This window comes from Physeter macrocephalus, chromosome 19, assembly GCF_002837175.3.
Source record: "Physeter macrocephalus isolate SW-GA chromosome 19, ASM283717v5, whole genome shotgun sequence".
Classification (NCBI taxonomy): Eukaryota; Metazoa; Chordata; class Mammalia; order Artiodactyla; family Physeteridae; genus Physeter; species Physeter macrocephalus.
The window spans coordinates 3,134,908-3,151,683 of NC_041232.1; the positions used below are offsets into that span (position 1 = coordinate 3,134,908).

A 16,776-nucleotide genomic window follows, 5' to 3' on the forward strand; every position below is an offset into this window, starting at 1 on the left:
CCATTTTTTTTTAAGATTCCATATATATGCGTTAGCATACGGTATTTGTTTTTTTCTTTCTGACTTACTTCACTCTGTATGACAGACTCTAGGTCCATCCACCTCACTACAAATAACTCAGTTTTGTTTCTTTTTATGGCTGAGTAATATTCCATTGTATATATATGTGCCACATCTTCTTCATCCATTCATCTGTTCATGTACACTTAGGGTGCTTCCATGCCCTGGCTATTTAAATAGTGCTGCAATGAACATTGTGGTACACTTCCCTTTTTGAATTATAGTTTTCTCAGGGTATGTGCCCAGCAGTGGGATTGCTAGGGCATACGGTAGTTCTATTTTTAGTTTTTTAAGGACCTCCATACTGTTCTCCATAGTGGCTGTATTAATTTACATTCCCACCAACAGTGCAAGAGGGTTCCCTTTTCTCCACACCCTCTCCAGCATTTATTGTTTGTAGATTTTTTGATGATGGCCATTCTCACCCGTGTGAGGTGATACCTCATTGTGGTTTGTCTTTTTAAAAAAAATAAATTTATTTATTTATTTATTTTGACTGTGTTGGGTCATTTCTGTGCGAGGGCTTTCTCTAGTTGCAGCGAGCGGGGGCCACTCTTCACTGCGGTGCGCGGGCCTCTCACTGTCGCGGCCTCTCTTGTTGCAGAGCACAGGCTCCAGATGCGCAGGCTCAGTAGCTGTGGCTCACGGGCCCAGTTGCTCCGTGGCATGTGGGATCTTCCCAGACCAGGGCTCGAACCCATGTCCCCTGTATTGGCAGGCAGATTCTCAACCACTGCACCACCAGGGAAGCCCCTCATTGTGGTTTTGATTTGCATTTCTCTAACGATTAGTGATGTTGAGCATCCTTCCATGTGTTTGTTGGCAATCTGTATATCTTCTTTGGAGAAATTATCTATTTAGGTCTACTTATATATACATTTTATTTTACACATATATTAGTATAAATATAGCAGTAAGGGGGGACATTCTTGCCTTGTTCCTTTCTAGTTCCATTAGGCATGACTTGGCTTTTAGGGTGATATAGATATGTTTTGTCATGTTGAAAGGTACAGATTTTACCAAATACCTTTTCATCATCTGAATAGATATATATGATTTTTGTCTTTGATCTAGTAATATGGTGAGTAATGTTACTACATTTCCTAATATTGAACCATCCTTGTATTTCTGGAAAACAATCACAGTTGGTAATGAGAGGTCATTCTTTTAACATTTTTTTAGTATATTGTTGGATTTGTGTCTAATATTTTATTTACAAGTTTTGCATTGGTATTTAAAACTGAGATGAGTCTTTAGTTTTAATTTTTTCCTGTGCTGTATTTGTTCAGTTTTGGCATCAATATCTTGAGCTTTATGAAATGAATTTAAGTCTTCCTCTTTTTCCCCTATGTTCTATAAAAATTTAAATAAAAATAGAACTGGTACCTGTTTCTTAAAGTTTCTCAGAAAAGTGTTTTTTAAACAATGGAATGCTAATCAAAATGTAACAGCAAACTCAATTTGCAGGGGTTAGACAGATAAGACAGTGAGCAGTATGTACCTTGCTACGGGATGAAGGAGGCATTTGAGGCGTAACGTAGGCCAAGTTCAAAGTGTGTGGGCTGGAAGTGGTCCACGGACAGCCAGTGTGAAACCCTACAGAATGACGATGAGGCCCACGTGTTTACACATTCATACCCCCTGCCTTATGCCTAGCATGTGAGGCCTCCTGGTTAATGGCATGGCCCTGAGATGGATGAGATCTGCTTTCCATGTGACCTCAGGTAGACCAACTCCCTTCTCTGAGCCACTCCCCCCATTTGTACAGTGAGAATAAGAACTAAAATTTACCTTTAAAGGTTGTCATGAGGACTGAAAGAGAAAACGAGATAATGTAGATACACTTCCTCACAAGGACTAGTTTGGGGGGGTACATTAATATGTATCCATTATCATTGTGATTATTACTTAATTTTTTCCCAAATGGAAACAATTTTCTTTGTGATTATAAAAGCAATACAGGACTTCCCTGGTGGCACAGTGGTTAAGAATTTGCCTGCCAGTGAAGGCGACATGGGTTCAAACCCTGGTCCAGGAAGATCCCACATTCCGTGCAGCAACTAAGCCCACGTGCCACAACTACTGAGCCTGCGCTCTAGAACCCGTGAGCCACAACTACTGAGCCTGCTCGCCTAGAGTCTGTGCTCCACAACAAGAGAAGCCACCACAATGAGAAGCCTGCGCACCGCAATGAAGAGTAGCCCCTGCTCGCCACAACTAGAGAAAGCCCATGCGCAGCAACGAAGACCCAACGCAGCCAAAAATAAATAAATTTATTAAAAAAATAAATAAATAAAATAAAAGCAATACATCTTCACTGCAAAACTGCAACAAACAAAACACCACCATGCTGTATATAAACAAGATAACTCTATATGCAGCATTAGAGCCTACATTTTTCACATAATGACATTTGTGGGCATCGATTCATTGATGGCAGTAACTCATGCGATTAGAGGAATCCTTCACCTTCCTGTTAGCATGAATTCCTTTTCAGTGGCCATCGGCCGTATCTGGGACCGCTGAAAACAGAAGTCAGGGAGGACATGAGAGAGGCCCAGAGTGCGGACACCATCAAGCCTGGAACGCCTGGAAGAAAAGGAACACTTCCTGGGCCTCCAGCTCTCTGGCCGTGCCAGGAGACGCCTTAGGCCTCCTGAGGAACATTCCCACATAGTAAATTTTGTTCGGAGTGGCAGTCCATCTAAGATAGATCAGTGCATTATAGATGCCCTTGCTCTGTGACGAGCCTTGCTAGCTGGCCGCTGTGTCTTCATATAATAATGGGAGTGCTTACTCTGGGCTGGAGCACCTCTTCAGGCATCAGCCTGACGATCTCCCTACAGCCCTGTGAGAAGGACACCTGTGCTGTCCCCTTTTACAGATGATGTGGCTCCTTGTGCTTCAGTGTCCCCATCTGTAAGGTGGGTATAAAAGTACCTACTGCAGGGCTTCCCTGGTGGCACAGTGGTTGAGAGTCCGCCTGCCGATGCAGGGGACGCGGGTTCGTGCCCCGGTCCGGGAAGATCCCACATGCCGCAGAGCGGCTGGGCCCGTGAGCCATGGCCGCTGAGCCTGCGCGTCCGGAGCCTGTGCTCTGCAACGGGAGAGGCCACAGCAGTGAGAGGCCCGCATACGGCAAAAAAAAAAAAAAAAAAAAAAAAGTACCTACTGCACAGACTGTTGTTAAGATTAAGATACAGTAAGAAGATGGGTTAACACAATGTCCAACACAGAGCAAGCTCTCAACAAGTGTTACCTATAAACGTAACAGTCTAGGCTTCTGACCTGCAAGGCCGCTGGGCGGCAACGGCTTTGCTGAGAGATTCCCATGCGTAGTTGGGAGACCCCGAGGGTAACAGGGCTCGCACAGGAGGCCCCACTGTATTCAGCAGATACTCAGGCCAGGCCAAGACTAGAGTTCTTGGATTGGCCTGGCTTCAAGTGCCCCACGGCCCTGGGCTGCAGCCCCAGGTGCTGGGCGACCCCCTTCCTGAAATGTGGGATGGTTGGTGCTTCCCTCAGTTGGGGTCTATCTACATTGTATTTTATGGGAATGTCTCAACATTGCTACCCTATTTATCCTCAGAGCTAATACGGAATTTAAAAAGACTGTACTGTTTGTTTGCCTGTTTCCCTGGGATGTGGGGAAGTGGGTGAGACAAAAGCCATGACCCTGCCTGTCCCACTGGACTGAACTCCTTGAAAGCAGGATGCGGTCTTGCTCCCCTCTTTGTCCCCACAGACTAGAACAATGCCAAGCGCCCATCTGCGGCAGCAAGGAGCAGAGGCGTGGGTTCTGCAGGGAGGGGACCATGCAAAGGGCGAGCAGAGGCTGGGCCTGAGCGCGTGCCCGAAAGAGAAAGAGAAAGAAAGAGAGAGAGAGAGAGAGAGAGAGAGAGAGAGAGAGAAAGGAAGAGGAGGCCTCAAGGCTCCTGGGACGCCGAGGCCCCCTCCCACAGCCTAGGCTTCCAACGGGGCCCTCACTCCTGACCGTCCACTCACAGCCCTGGACGGCAGCTCCACTTCTTACCACTGGGCAGCAGCTCCACCACCAGCACGGGATAGGTGAGGGGGCTGCACCCAGTTCTGGCGCCACAGTACTTTTCACACTCTGAACACAACACACGCCACTTTATCTGCAAAGAGAGACAAGGGTCACACCAGCATGTGGCCCCTGAGCACTAAAATCTGAGCTCAGGGAAAGGGAAGCAAATTAGGAACCGTGTGTGGAGGGCAGATTTTGGTCTCCAATTTGTGACCCCACACGTGCGTCAGGAGCTGGGGGTCAGGCCCCGGGAGTCAGCGGGTCGGTGCTTCTGCCAGTTCACTGCTTGACCCAAAGCAAGTCCTGTGACCTCGACAAGCCGTTCAATGATCCCAGCCAGGTGTCAGGAAAGCAAACGATGATTCATCCACACACTGATGGGTGGGCCACTCATGACCTTACTCCCTTAGCCCCGTAGGGGTGTTATTTCAGAGTACTTGGGGAGAAATTTGGACAAAGGGAAGTAAAGGAGGGAATGTGATAGGCCTTCAAGAGCTTAAATAACAGATAAAAAGTTACCATCTGAGAAAAAAACCAAAACAACGAATCAACGTAGACTAGGAAGAGGCAGGAAGGGCCTGGGTTTACGTGGAGAGCAGGGGGTTTCACTAGGGACATCGGGAAAACTAAGGGGGGCAGCTTTCCCTCTGCCTGCTCTCCCTCCCCCTGCCCTGCGACCAGGCCCTCAGTCTCCTTCGGCCTGGTTTGGGAGGGGCCCAGGGGCCACCTGGCCATTCTGGAAACACCTTCCCCTTGGCCACAATGACTGGTCCCTGTCACCCAAGTGAGCTCACGGGACTCCCCTGGGATTTCTGCTGGGAGAGCGAAAAGGAAACACTCTTTCTGGGGGTCGTTGGGCTGGAGGGTGGAATGCTGGTGATGCTGCTGGTCATCTGCCATCAGACAGACTGCGAGGACACCAGCTCGGAGGAAAGAGGAGCTAAAAGTGCACGTCATTTTCAGTCAAGAGCCCCAACTAATACAGTGGCCCCCAAGGAAAACCTGACTGGCAGAATCACACCTTGCGGGTGTCTGGCCCCCGGCTCTGGCCACGGGAGAGACCCAGAATCTAGGACCAGGAGCGTTTGGGTTACTGGAAAGGTATATTCTCCCAGGAATGTGGGCAGGTGCGGAGCTTTTGTGCTAAACCGCTCTCTATGAGTGTGTATAAACAGTCTGTGAGTCTGGCCATTTCTGAGGATGGGGGACAAGTGGTCCTGTGCCCCTCCCCACCCTGACGGCTCTCCCAAGGGCAGCCCACCAACTCTATTCACCTGGTGGTCAGAAGCTGGGAGCGTGTGCTTCCTGAGGCCCGCTCTTCTTGCTCCTCCCTCAGCCACTTCTAGAGGCCAAGAGACATGTGGTTTCGCCCAGCCTTCCTCCTCAGTGGGTGGGGTGGGCTGTGAGGTGAAGTGGGGCTGGGGAGGCAGGGCCGCCAAGCGCAGGCAACTCTGGGGTCCTAGCGAGCACAGAGGCCTATTTTCTAACCTACGAGGAGGCACCACCTAAGAGACCCCAGAAAGAGCTGCCTGACAGCCAAAGACCAAATCTGGGATGTTGGAACGGAGCGCTCCTCTCTGTTGAAACTGGAAAGGAATCAGGACTAAAAAAGAGGCAGACCGAAGGATGGATTAGGGTTAGAGACGTCTACTGCACATGTTGCTTCGCAATAAAAAGTGCTTCACTCTCTGCTTGGCCTTGTCAAGCACTGAGGCAGAAGACTCCGTGGAAGCCGCCTGCTTTGCCCATGTGGCTGCACCATCTGAGTATGTGCTCCATAAAGGTTTAATGAATAAACAAATCTGGTAACGAGAGGCAGTACACCTAGTAAAACAAGGCTGAAACGGGGATGAGGGACATCCATGAAATTATGACAGCTCATTAAGTGCAGCAGGGACGTTCTCATAGCACTTAACAGAAAGAACGTGGGCCTCAGGGCTAGACCCGCTTTGGGGGTTCCATCGACGTGCCACACCTGGGGCTGTGAGAGCAGTGCCGGCATTGGTCACATCCGAGCACTATGCCTGGCACCCAGGAGTGCCCGCAGGACGGTGCCTGCAGTGCAGGGGGAACAGCTGACCCCCCCATGGACCATGCCTCAATGCCACGCAGAGACCGGCCACTGCAGGGAGCGTTGGCTGGCTCATCCCCGCCTGAACTTGTCTCTCTGCAATTCCTCTCTTGCCACCTACATCCATGGTCCCTGCCAGACTTCTGCTCAGCCACATCCCTAATCTAAATCCATGAGCTCCCAAGAAAGCAATCTGGGGCACCTCAACCCCAGCAGTCTCCCCAGCAGGAGACCTGATAACCTCATGCTCCCTAGATGTAGATGCCTAAGAGATCAGTGTGAACACAGCAGAGTAAGAATTACCTGTGTACAGGACGCGGCTGATCATCCCCGGCATCACTATGCTGAACATGGGCAGCAGCTTCAGGTATCCACACAAGACACAAACGCCTTTCACATGAGACACGTTCTTCCCTGCCAGGCAGCCCTGGACAAAAATCTGCCGAGGAAACAGAGGTGGGGGGCGGAGCGGGGCTTTCTCAGAGGGTATCAAGCCCGGGCTGCCTCGGCACAGATAGGACAACTGTGACCTGCAGGAGCAGCAGGGTGTGCCCTCGGCGGGGGGTGCCCACTGCTCACCCCAATCACCCAGGTGTCTCCGGGCATGCAGGGCCAGAGGAGGCACGTGTGACCAATGCACACGTTTTGCTCAGTGCACAGCTACCAGAGGGGAGGATGGTGGCCTGACCTTGGCCTCATTGCTAGCACTGCACACCAATCACAGCAGCACAGTGCTTACAAGCTGTCCCCTGGCAAGGACGAGACTCCCTTCTAGAGGCCACAGACCGTCTCTGCCCTCGTGACATCAATCCAAGCACAGGTTGGTCCCCGGTAACAAATGAGTGTTTAGAACTGGGACCAGCTTCACTTGTCCAAGTGGAAATGAACCAGTGTAGACCTTAACGTGCAAAGTCTCCTGGGAGATGCTTCACACCCCCTTTCATGGTGCTCCTGCTGTAAGAGGCGGTGTGCACTCAGCCCAAGCAGAATGGTACAGCGGGCAGATGGAGAAGCACTTAGGAAAGAACATAAAGACATGGTCCAGTGCATCAAGACAATGCAGTACTCTGTATGCATTAAAATTACGTTCTCAAAGAATATTTAAATAATGTGAAAAAATGCTCATAGTGTGACAGTAACAAAAAGGCACAGGATACAATAGCACACACACCTCGACTCTATGCCTAGAAAAAGTCCACAGGAATAAACCAACATGACAATAGAGGTTAATCCTGGGATAGTAGGATTGACAGGCAGGATTTTCATGTTCTTCTTTAATGCTTTCTTTCTTTCCCAAATGCATTATTTATTAATAGGAGGAAGAACCCCAAAGTGGTCCTGCCTCATGTAAGCAGGCACTGCTTCTCAGTGGGCCTGTGGGCATCCTGCTGACAGCCTCTAGGGGTGCCTGGGGGCCTCTGCTGAGCAGGTGGGCAGCCACGCTGCACTTCCTCATCTTTGCTTAGCTCTGCACACAGAAGAGATGGTCTCTAAGGGAGGGGATGAAGGAACAGGGCCAGAGCAGAAGCCAACTCTTATTCTGAGGACAGGATAGTTGTCGGGGCATGAAATCATTCCACACAGAAAGCCCTAAGCACTTTCACAGGTTGTCATATGTTACAAAGCAGGGCAAGGGACGATTTCTTGTTTAAAAATGGTAGTGGGCCAAAGGAAAACAATTTTCCTTTGGTCAGTTTGTCTCTTTTTTAATTAAATTTTTTTCTTAAATCATTTTCTTTACTAGTTAGGAAGTTAGAGATTCTACTTTATGCTTTTAATAATTACCCTTAAAATTTTAACATGGTGGCTTCCCTGGTGGCGCAGTGGTTGGGAGTCCGCCTGCCGATGCAGGAGACACGGGTTCGTGCACCGGTCCGGGAAGATCCCACATGCCGCGGAGCAGCTAGGCCCGTGAGCCATGGCCGCTGAGCCTGCGCGTCCAGAGCCTGTGCTCCGCAACGGGAGAGGCCACAACAGTGAGAGGTCCCGCGTACCGCCAAAAAAAAAAAAAAAAAAAAAAATTTAACATGGATGCAACTTCAGGTCTAAAGTAAATCAGTATCTGTGCCCTTTTGAAGAATTTAAGGTCCACAGACAGATTTAACTCTAATTATGGTCCGATATTTTAGCTCTGTCCTGTGTTACTTCCTGTGTGCAGAATTATGGTGATTTTCAGCCAATGCTTCAGATCTGCGCACGTGCCGGCCGGCTTCTCTAACTGTCCCTCCTGCTCACCAGGACCTCCTTTTCCTTTACGCATGTCATTCAGTCTCTAGGGAAGGTTATGCCTTTATTTTGCCCTTGCTACTGAGTAATACTTAGCTGGGCACGTAATTGAAAGTGGACATTTTCCTCAGTACTTTGAAAAGTTTACTCCTCTCCCTTGGGTTACACTGCTGCTGCTGAGCAGTCTGTTGGGGGTGTACCTGTCTTCTTCTACAAGGGATCTTTTCTCCCAGGTGGCTTTCAGTCTCCTCCTCGTCTTTCATGGTCTGAAACTTCATCAGGAGGTGACTTTGTGTAGATTTGCTTGGGATTCACTGTGATTCCTGAATCTGATGAGTCCTGTTCTTTTAACAGCTATAAAAATTCTCAGCCACTTTCTCTTCAAATATTGCTTCTCCCCTTTTCTCCTGGAACTCCAATAGGATGTATTTTAATCCTGTCTTCCATGTCACTTTGTCTCTCTTTCACACTTTCCATTTTTGTGCTTTCTGGGCAATTTCTTCAGTTCTCTCTTCTAGGTTACTACTTTTTTCCTTCAGCTATGTTTAATCTGTTATTCTAACAGTTACTCAGTTTTACATTTCAATAAGAATATTTTTCATTTCCAGAAGTTTGAGTTTGAAATCTAACGGATCATTTCTGATGGAAGGGTTTCTTGGTTGTGATGGTTTGATTCCACCCTGTTTTCTAATTTTTACAGAAAGACTTTTCTTGTCATTGACACAAAGCAGCATAATTAGACACATAATAAGCAGAGGGGAAGAATACAAATAACAACACTGTGGCTGCATTACAGATCACGCCCGTGTGCTGGGCTCTGGGCCTCATCTTGTTTCCTGGACCTCCGCTCAGCACACGTTAAAGCTCCATCAGTTCCACTCCTTGTACGGTGGCTCCATGGCTTCTCACGGCTGCACAGCAGCCCTCAGGGGTATCCCCCACTCCCACCCCACCCCCATCTCATCCACCCACCTCAGTACCTGGCACAATCAACACTGTGATCAAGGCCTCACATATGGTCCCTTATGAACTTGGATGAGGATTTTTGGGTAGTTTCTGAGGAACATCACCAATTGGTCACAGAGTACAATATATTTGACTTCATTCAGCATTGCCAGATCACCCTCCAGAACACATGCCCCGTTTGCACTCTCACCAGAAATGCAAGAGGATTCCTAAACATCCGTGTCCTCCTCAACACTTGACATCATCAAGCTTTCTAATTTTTGCCAGTCTCATTGTGGTTTTAAATTGCACTTCCCTGATAACACTGCGTTATATGCTTGTTAGTATTTACGTTTGTTTGCATTTCCTTTTCTACAAATTGCCTCTCATTATCTTTTTCCCGCATGGCTATTGGAGCTCCTTTTTCTTGTGGATTTGCTATTAGTCTCCTGTTCATTATAAACACTCTGATATTCTTCTCTAGCCCGTCATCCATCAACTTTGTCTAGAGCATCTTTGTTAAAAAGGCCTTATGTGTAATGTGATCAAACCGATATGATTTACACTCCCCCCAACTCAAAAGTATTCACTAGCGTTACCTTGCCTTATTGTAGTACAGGTTTACTTTCCACATTTAAGTCTTTAATTCATCTGAAGTCCACTTCTGTGTAAGTGTTAGGTGGGGATGAAGCTTTGTTATTCCAAATAGTAAGCTGGATTTTGGTTTTGTTTTTTTTTAACAACATCGAAGAGTATGTATCTCCGCTGTTGCTTTGTGGAGCCTCCTTGAACACATATTAAATTCCTCTAAGTACATGAGTCTGTCTCTGAGCTCTTTATTCTGTTCTGTTAGTCTGTATGTCTATGCCTGGGAATTTCAAACTGCTTGTATTAGTGCCACTTCGTCAAAGTTTAAATATCTGGTCGGGCAAGTTTTCCTCCTTTGTTCTTCATTTTCAAACTTGGGTTAGCTATTTGTGGCATCTTCTCCTTCCACAAAAGGTTTAAACCCTTTTTATTGTGCTATAACACATGAACATGGTTGTAGCACATTACAGGGCACACCATGGAAACACCAAGTCAAGAGGTGCAACACTCAAAGGCTGGCATACAGAATGTAACAAAGAATCTAACTGATTTAGAAATGTATGAAAAAACTCACTGATAGTTGTGGAACAAAATTAATAAAAAAAAAAAAAAAAAGAGGAGCAACACTGAGGTACCCCAGAAGCCTCTCTCCAGGGCTCTTTTAAACAATTGAGGTGAAATTCACATAACATTAACCATTTTAAAGTGAACAATTCTGTAGCATTTGGTGCATCCCCAGTGTTGCATCACATCCACCTCTCTCCAGCATCACAGCTTCTTCATCATCCAGAAGAACACCCAGGTCCATGAAGCAGCCACTCTCCATCCCTCCTCCCCCGGGAAGTACTAATCGGATTTCTGTCTCCATGGATTTGCCTGTTCTGGATATTTCATATAAAAGGAATCATACAATAGGTGACCTTTTGTGTCTGGCTTCTTTCACTTAGCATAATGTTTTCGAGATTCATCCAAGGTGTAGCATGTATCTGTACTTCATTCCTTTTTATGGCTGAATAATATTCCAACACACGGTTACACATTTTGTTTATTCATTCATTCGTTGGTGGATATTTGGGTTGTTTCCACTTTTTAATGATTGTGAACAACACCATTACATGTGCCTCTTTTTAACCTCAACCCCCTCCCTTGCTTCAGAAATGATCGCTTTAATGACTATTTTATTTCCTCCTTGCTTTTTCTTTACAATTTTTTGCTACGTAATTGTGTATACTTAAACAACATAACTTAGCATTGCCTATGTTAAGCTTTATATAAATGTAATCACACAGCACCTAGTCTTCTGTGTTTAGCTTCTTTTATTTGGTATCATGCTTTAAAGATTCATCCATGCTATGGTGTGTATCTGTACTTCCTTTTTATTTCTATATTGGCTTTCTACTGTATAAATATTTCACAGTTTATTTCATTAACAACCATTGATAGAGAGCCATATAATTTTTAGAATAAGCTTGAGTCTTTAAAAAATCCAACTGAAATACTGATTAGTGGTATTTAATTTCTAGACTCAATTTGGGAGAACTGACATATATTTTTCATGTGCAAACATTGTGCTTTGTAGATAATGAGAGGGAGGAAAAAATGAAAAGTGCTCTGTTATAGACAGGACTGGAGGGGGAACCCCTTTTATTTTTTTAAAGATTTTTTTGATGTGCACCATTTTTAAAGTCTTTATTGAACTTGTTACAATATTGCTTCTGTTCTATGTTTTGGTTTTTCGGCCGCGAGGCACGTGGGATCTTAGCGCCCTGACCAGGGATCAAACCCGCACCCCCTGCATTGGAAGGTGAAGTCTTAACCACTGGACCGCCAGGGAAGTCCCGAGAGACCCCTTTCAGACAGAACGTGGTCCTGCACTACATTTGGGCACTACACAAGGCTGGGAGGGAAGCCTGCCTGTGGCTGCAGAGACTGCAGAGACCTCCAACACCCAGCCCCCAGGGCAGGCCCGTCAGCACAGCGCATCTGATTACCTGGTCGGTGCACCAGTAGTACAAGGAGAGGGTGGAGATGCCAAAGATGACTCTAGGCCAGGGGATGTCTCCAGTGATGGGATCTCGGAAGATATGGAAAGAATCCAGACGAGGAATGAAGCATTCTGGCTGGGCGGTCCAGTTTCCTTCACGGATGAGGGTGGGCTTAGCATCCATGTACTTATGCTGTAGCTCCTGGTATCCTCCCACCTCCTTAAAGGCTTGAAAACACCATACAGTTGGTCAGCACAATAACACACGCCTGAAGAACCAAGATTGCAAAGTGAGACACAATGGACTGGTAAATAGCCAAGACTGTATCTACCTAAGAAAAGACACCATCTCCTCCAAAGAAAAAGAAGAGTACAGTGGACACTGGTGGTCGTATGCCTGGCACCCCATCCTCCTGCTTCTGGGGACAGAACCCCTCTTCCAGCTGCATTCCCCCCCATATGAGTTAGGTGGGCCTCGTCAAACTACCTACCACTAATTCCGATCTGGCATGTGACCCAGGCCTGGCCAATGTTCCCCGTCACCTGGGCAGCTGACGTATCAGGAACGGACTTGGGACCCAAGCCTGGCTAATCAGAGCTTGTCCCAGGAGTCTTCTGCTTAAGGCACCAAAAAAGCCTGCTTCCTTGCTTTGGGGTTCTAAGCTAGGATGGCAGTTTAAAGCTCCTTTGTCTACCTAGCTCATGCAGAAGGTTGGATCGAGCCATGCTCAAAAGTAAGACGGCCCTGGAATTTTCACTTAGGTGAGCCAAGGAAGTACTTATTTGCTTATACTAGTTTGGAACTAAAGTTCTATTTCAAGTTATTCAAAGAATCTCGACTAAATCAGAAATTAATATTCATTTTCCTGCAATTCCAGCAAAACATTTATGAAACTTCATATCTGGAATTTTCTTCAGAGCCTATAGCATTTCTCCCTCAATATCCTAAGTGGTGTAAAATCTCAACATTAAAGAAAATTTTATTTATTTATTTTTGGCTGAGTTGGGTCTTTGTTGCTGCACGTGGGCTTCTCATTGCAGTGGCTTCTCTTATTGCAGAGCACAGGCTCTAGGTGCACAGGCTTCAGTAGTTGCAGCTCACAGGCTCTAGAGTGCAGGCTAAGTAGTTCTGGCACACGTGCTTAGCTGCTCTGTGGCATGTGGGATCTTCCCGGCCCAGGGCTCGAACCCATGTCCCCTGCATTGGCAGGTGGATTCTTAACCACTGCGCCACCAGGGAAGCCCGAAAAATATTTTAAAAAGGCACTAAAACACATAATTCCACCTACTTAACTAAAAAACCTTTTATTTTGGCATATTAAACCATGTTCCTTTGATATAGACTTGATTTTTGAAATGGGTTCAGAATCATATGGAGTCAAGACTAGTCAATGAAAAGATACCAAGTGACTATGAAATGAATAAGACACCTCATGGCACTTCTGAAAACGAATTCCATGTGGATTTTAAAAAGGTGAACTACAAAGCCACAAAGTTATTAGAAGAAAACAGGAGAGTATCTTTATGAACTTGGGTTAGGGAGTAGTACATTCTTCAACAAGACACAGAAAGGAGAAGGAAGGTTGACAAATTTGACTTCAAAATTTTAAATTTATATGACTGAAATCAAGTTAAAAATTTGTTAGAATAAAAGAAGAGATTTGCATCATGTATGAAGGACTCACACATCAATAGCCAAGGGAAACTATTGGAAAGAAATGTGGTAGAGAATATGAACATGTAATCCACAAAGGAGGAAATACAAATGTCCACTAAGTATATGAAAAGATGCTCAACCTCACCAGTGTCTGGAAACTTCGAATTAAAACAAAAATGAGATACTTTTTTTTCCACTTTCACCTACTGGGCATATTTTTTTAAAGTCTTAAAACATCAAGTGTTGGGCTTCCCTGGTGGCACAGTGGTTAAGAATCCACCTGCCAATGCAGGGGACACGGGTTCAAGCCCTGGTCCGGGAAGATCCCACATGCCGCGGAGCAACTAAGCTCGTGCACCACAACTACTGAGCCTGTCCTCTAGAGCCTGTGAGCCACAACTACTGAAACCTGCACACCTAGAGCCTGTGCTCTGCAACAAAAGGAGCCACTGCAATGAGAAGCCCACGCGCCACAATGAAGAGTAGCCCCCGCTCACTGCCAACTAGAGAGAAAGCCCACACACAGCAACGAAGACCCAATGCAGCTAAAAATAAATAAATAAATTTTTTTTAAAAAATTAAAAAAACACAAAAACATCAAGTGTTGGCTGGGAGGTTAAGAAACACATATTCTCATACATTTCTGAGAATATAAAATTGCCACTTTGGAGAGGAAATTGAGGTATCTCTTGACAAATCCAGGAATGCAAGGTTAACACTCAAAACCAAGTCAATGTAATTAACTGTGTTAAAAGAAAAAGGAGAAAAATAATATAATCACCTCAGTAGATGTGGAAAAACATTTGATACAACTCAAAACCTGCTCATGATAAACAATCTTAGCAAACTAGGAATAGAAGGGAAATTTGTTAGTATGACAAAAAATATCTACAAAAAATTGACAGTATTTTATTTAATGGTGAAATATTCAAAGCTTTCCCTCTAAATTGGGAATGAGACAAGGAGGACTGATGCCTCTCCTTGTCTTCAATACTGTACTAAAGGTCCTGGCCAGTGTAATAAGGCAAGAAAAAGAAATGAAAGTGTAAAGTTTGGAAAAGAAGGAAACAAAAAGACAACTTCTTGGGCTTCCCTGGTGGTGCAGTGGTTGGGAGTCCGCCTGCCGATGCAAGGGACACGGGTTCGTGCCCCGGTCCGGGATGATCCTGCGTGCCACGGAGCAGCTGGGCCCGTGGGCCGTGGCCGCTGGGCCTGCGCGTCCGGAGCCTGTGCTCCGCAACGGGAGAGGCCACGGCAGTGAGAGGCTTGCGTACCGCAAAAAAAAAAAAAAAAAAAAAGACAACTTCTTGACCTGGGTGCTGGCTACCAGAGTGTGTTCACTTTGTGATACTTTATCTAGCAATCCACTTTGATTTGTGCACTTTTCAATAAAAAGTTTATTACAAATACAAAAGCAGAAAAGATGCAGTAGATCTCTACTTGCTGATATAGAAATTTGCCTAAGATATAGTTCCAGTGGTGGAAAAACGGGCTTTAAAATGTTCTGATTCTATTAAGATATATATCTCACAGATAAAAAAAAATATTTGTACAGGTATACCACATTTTATTGTGTTCTGCTTTATTGTACTTTGCAGATACCATGTGGTTTTTTTTATTTTGTTTTACAAATTGAAGGTCTGTGGCAACCCTGAAACGAGCAAGTCTATAAGTGCCATTTTTCCAACAGCATTATTTTAAAATTAAGGTATGTGCCTTGTTTTTAGACATAATGCTATTGTACACTTAACAGACTACAGTATAGTGTAAACATAAGTTTATATGCACAGGGAAACCAAAAAATTCATGTGACTTGCTTTATTGTGGCATTTGCTTCATTGCTGTAGTCTGGAACCAAACCCACAATATCTCCAAGGTTTGCTTGTACATATGAAGACCGTCTCTGGTAGGATGTACACAAAACTTATGATACTGGTTGGCTCTGGGGAGTCAAACTGAGAAACTGAGGGTGGTAAATATTTCACTGTGTACCCTTTTGTTTTGTTTACCTTACCTAAAAATTAGAAATAAAAATATAAAATTGTATGTGCACGGGTTCCCACTGTGACTTGTTTGAAGGCAACATTCACTTGGATGTACAAATTCTTGTATATTTTTAAAGGAAAACAATGCCTCTCCCAAATAGTTTACTTATCAAAAGAACTAGCATGAATACTCTGGTAAAAAAAAATCCCATTAAATTTCTCAGAAAATGTCTTAGTCTGTTCGGGCTGCTATAACAAAATACCATATAGTGAATGGCTTACTTCCCACAGTTCTGGAGGCTGGGAAGTCCAAGATCAAGGTGCTGGCTGACAGGGTGTTGGCCATCTTCTCACTGTGTCCTCATGTGGCAGAAGGGTCGAGGGAGCTCTCTGGGGTCTCTTTTATAAGGGCACTAATGCCATTCATGAAGGTTCTTCCCTCATGACCTAACCACCTCCCAAAGGCCCCAACTCCCACCATCACATTGGAGGTTAGGATTTCAACTTATAAATTTTGGGGGGATACAAACATTCAGTCTATAACAGTAAATGATATATAATTATTTAGAGATACAATTGCTAACATTAAATGGAATATTCCATCTGCCCTTAAAGTTTAATTGGATATCATTCTCAAGTATTGGGATGGTCTTGGCAAGTTTTAATAAATTTGATATTTACCATTAACATTGAGCAAACACAATGGCTTAGAATGTTTTATAGTTTATAGTTGTGTCACTCAAATCAGTGATTGTTTCCCAGCTCATTACAAAATTCCTTGGAGCATGCCTGACATGTACTTTGTGTCCCAGCAACACAGCGTTGAGTATACTTCATGGAGCACTAATGCTTACTGGATGGTAAGACTGAGGTTTGTGATTCTGTGTGAGTCTATCTGTTCTCCTTCCATGAGGCTCAACAACATGCTCTATGGAACCATAACCCTTCAACTGAACTAGCATATCATTTCAATAATTTTTCAATACCTGAGCCAAGAGCTTTTCCTTCTAGGTTTCTGCAAGACCAATCTCTGACCCATGGAACAGTGGGTACCGCCAACCTCACTAAGGCTACTCCTAGCTAGTGGGAGGAAACCTCCACTTGAAGGTGAGTGTAATTGTCACTACAGGTACGGTAATATGCTATTCAAATATCGGGGGCTTTGGTGTTAGAGGGACCCAGCTCTGAGTTCTATTCTTGGTGTGTTTCATG

The 16,776-nt window shown here is 45.2% G+C and overlaps 1 protein-coding gene across 1 annotated transcript in view; it reads right to left on the minus strand.

Moving 5' to 3' along the window:
• Positions 1–16,776, minus strand: part of LOC102976977 (sodium/glucose cotransporter 1-like) — a 63,607-nt gene that overhangs the window by 18,170 nt on the left and 28,661 nt on the right. Inside the window, 6 exon segments of the mRNA XM_028480522.1 lie at positions 1,562–1,565; positions 2,581–2,649; positions 4,094–4,179; positions 4,181–4,199; positions 6,483–6,618; positions 11,930–12,150. Coding sequence (XP_028336323.1) covers positions 1,562–1,565; positions 2,581–2,649; positions 4,094–4,179; positions 4,181–4,199; positions 6,483–6,618; positions 11,930–12,150 — 535 coding nt within the window.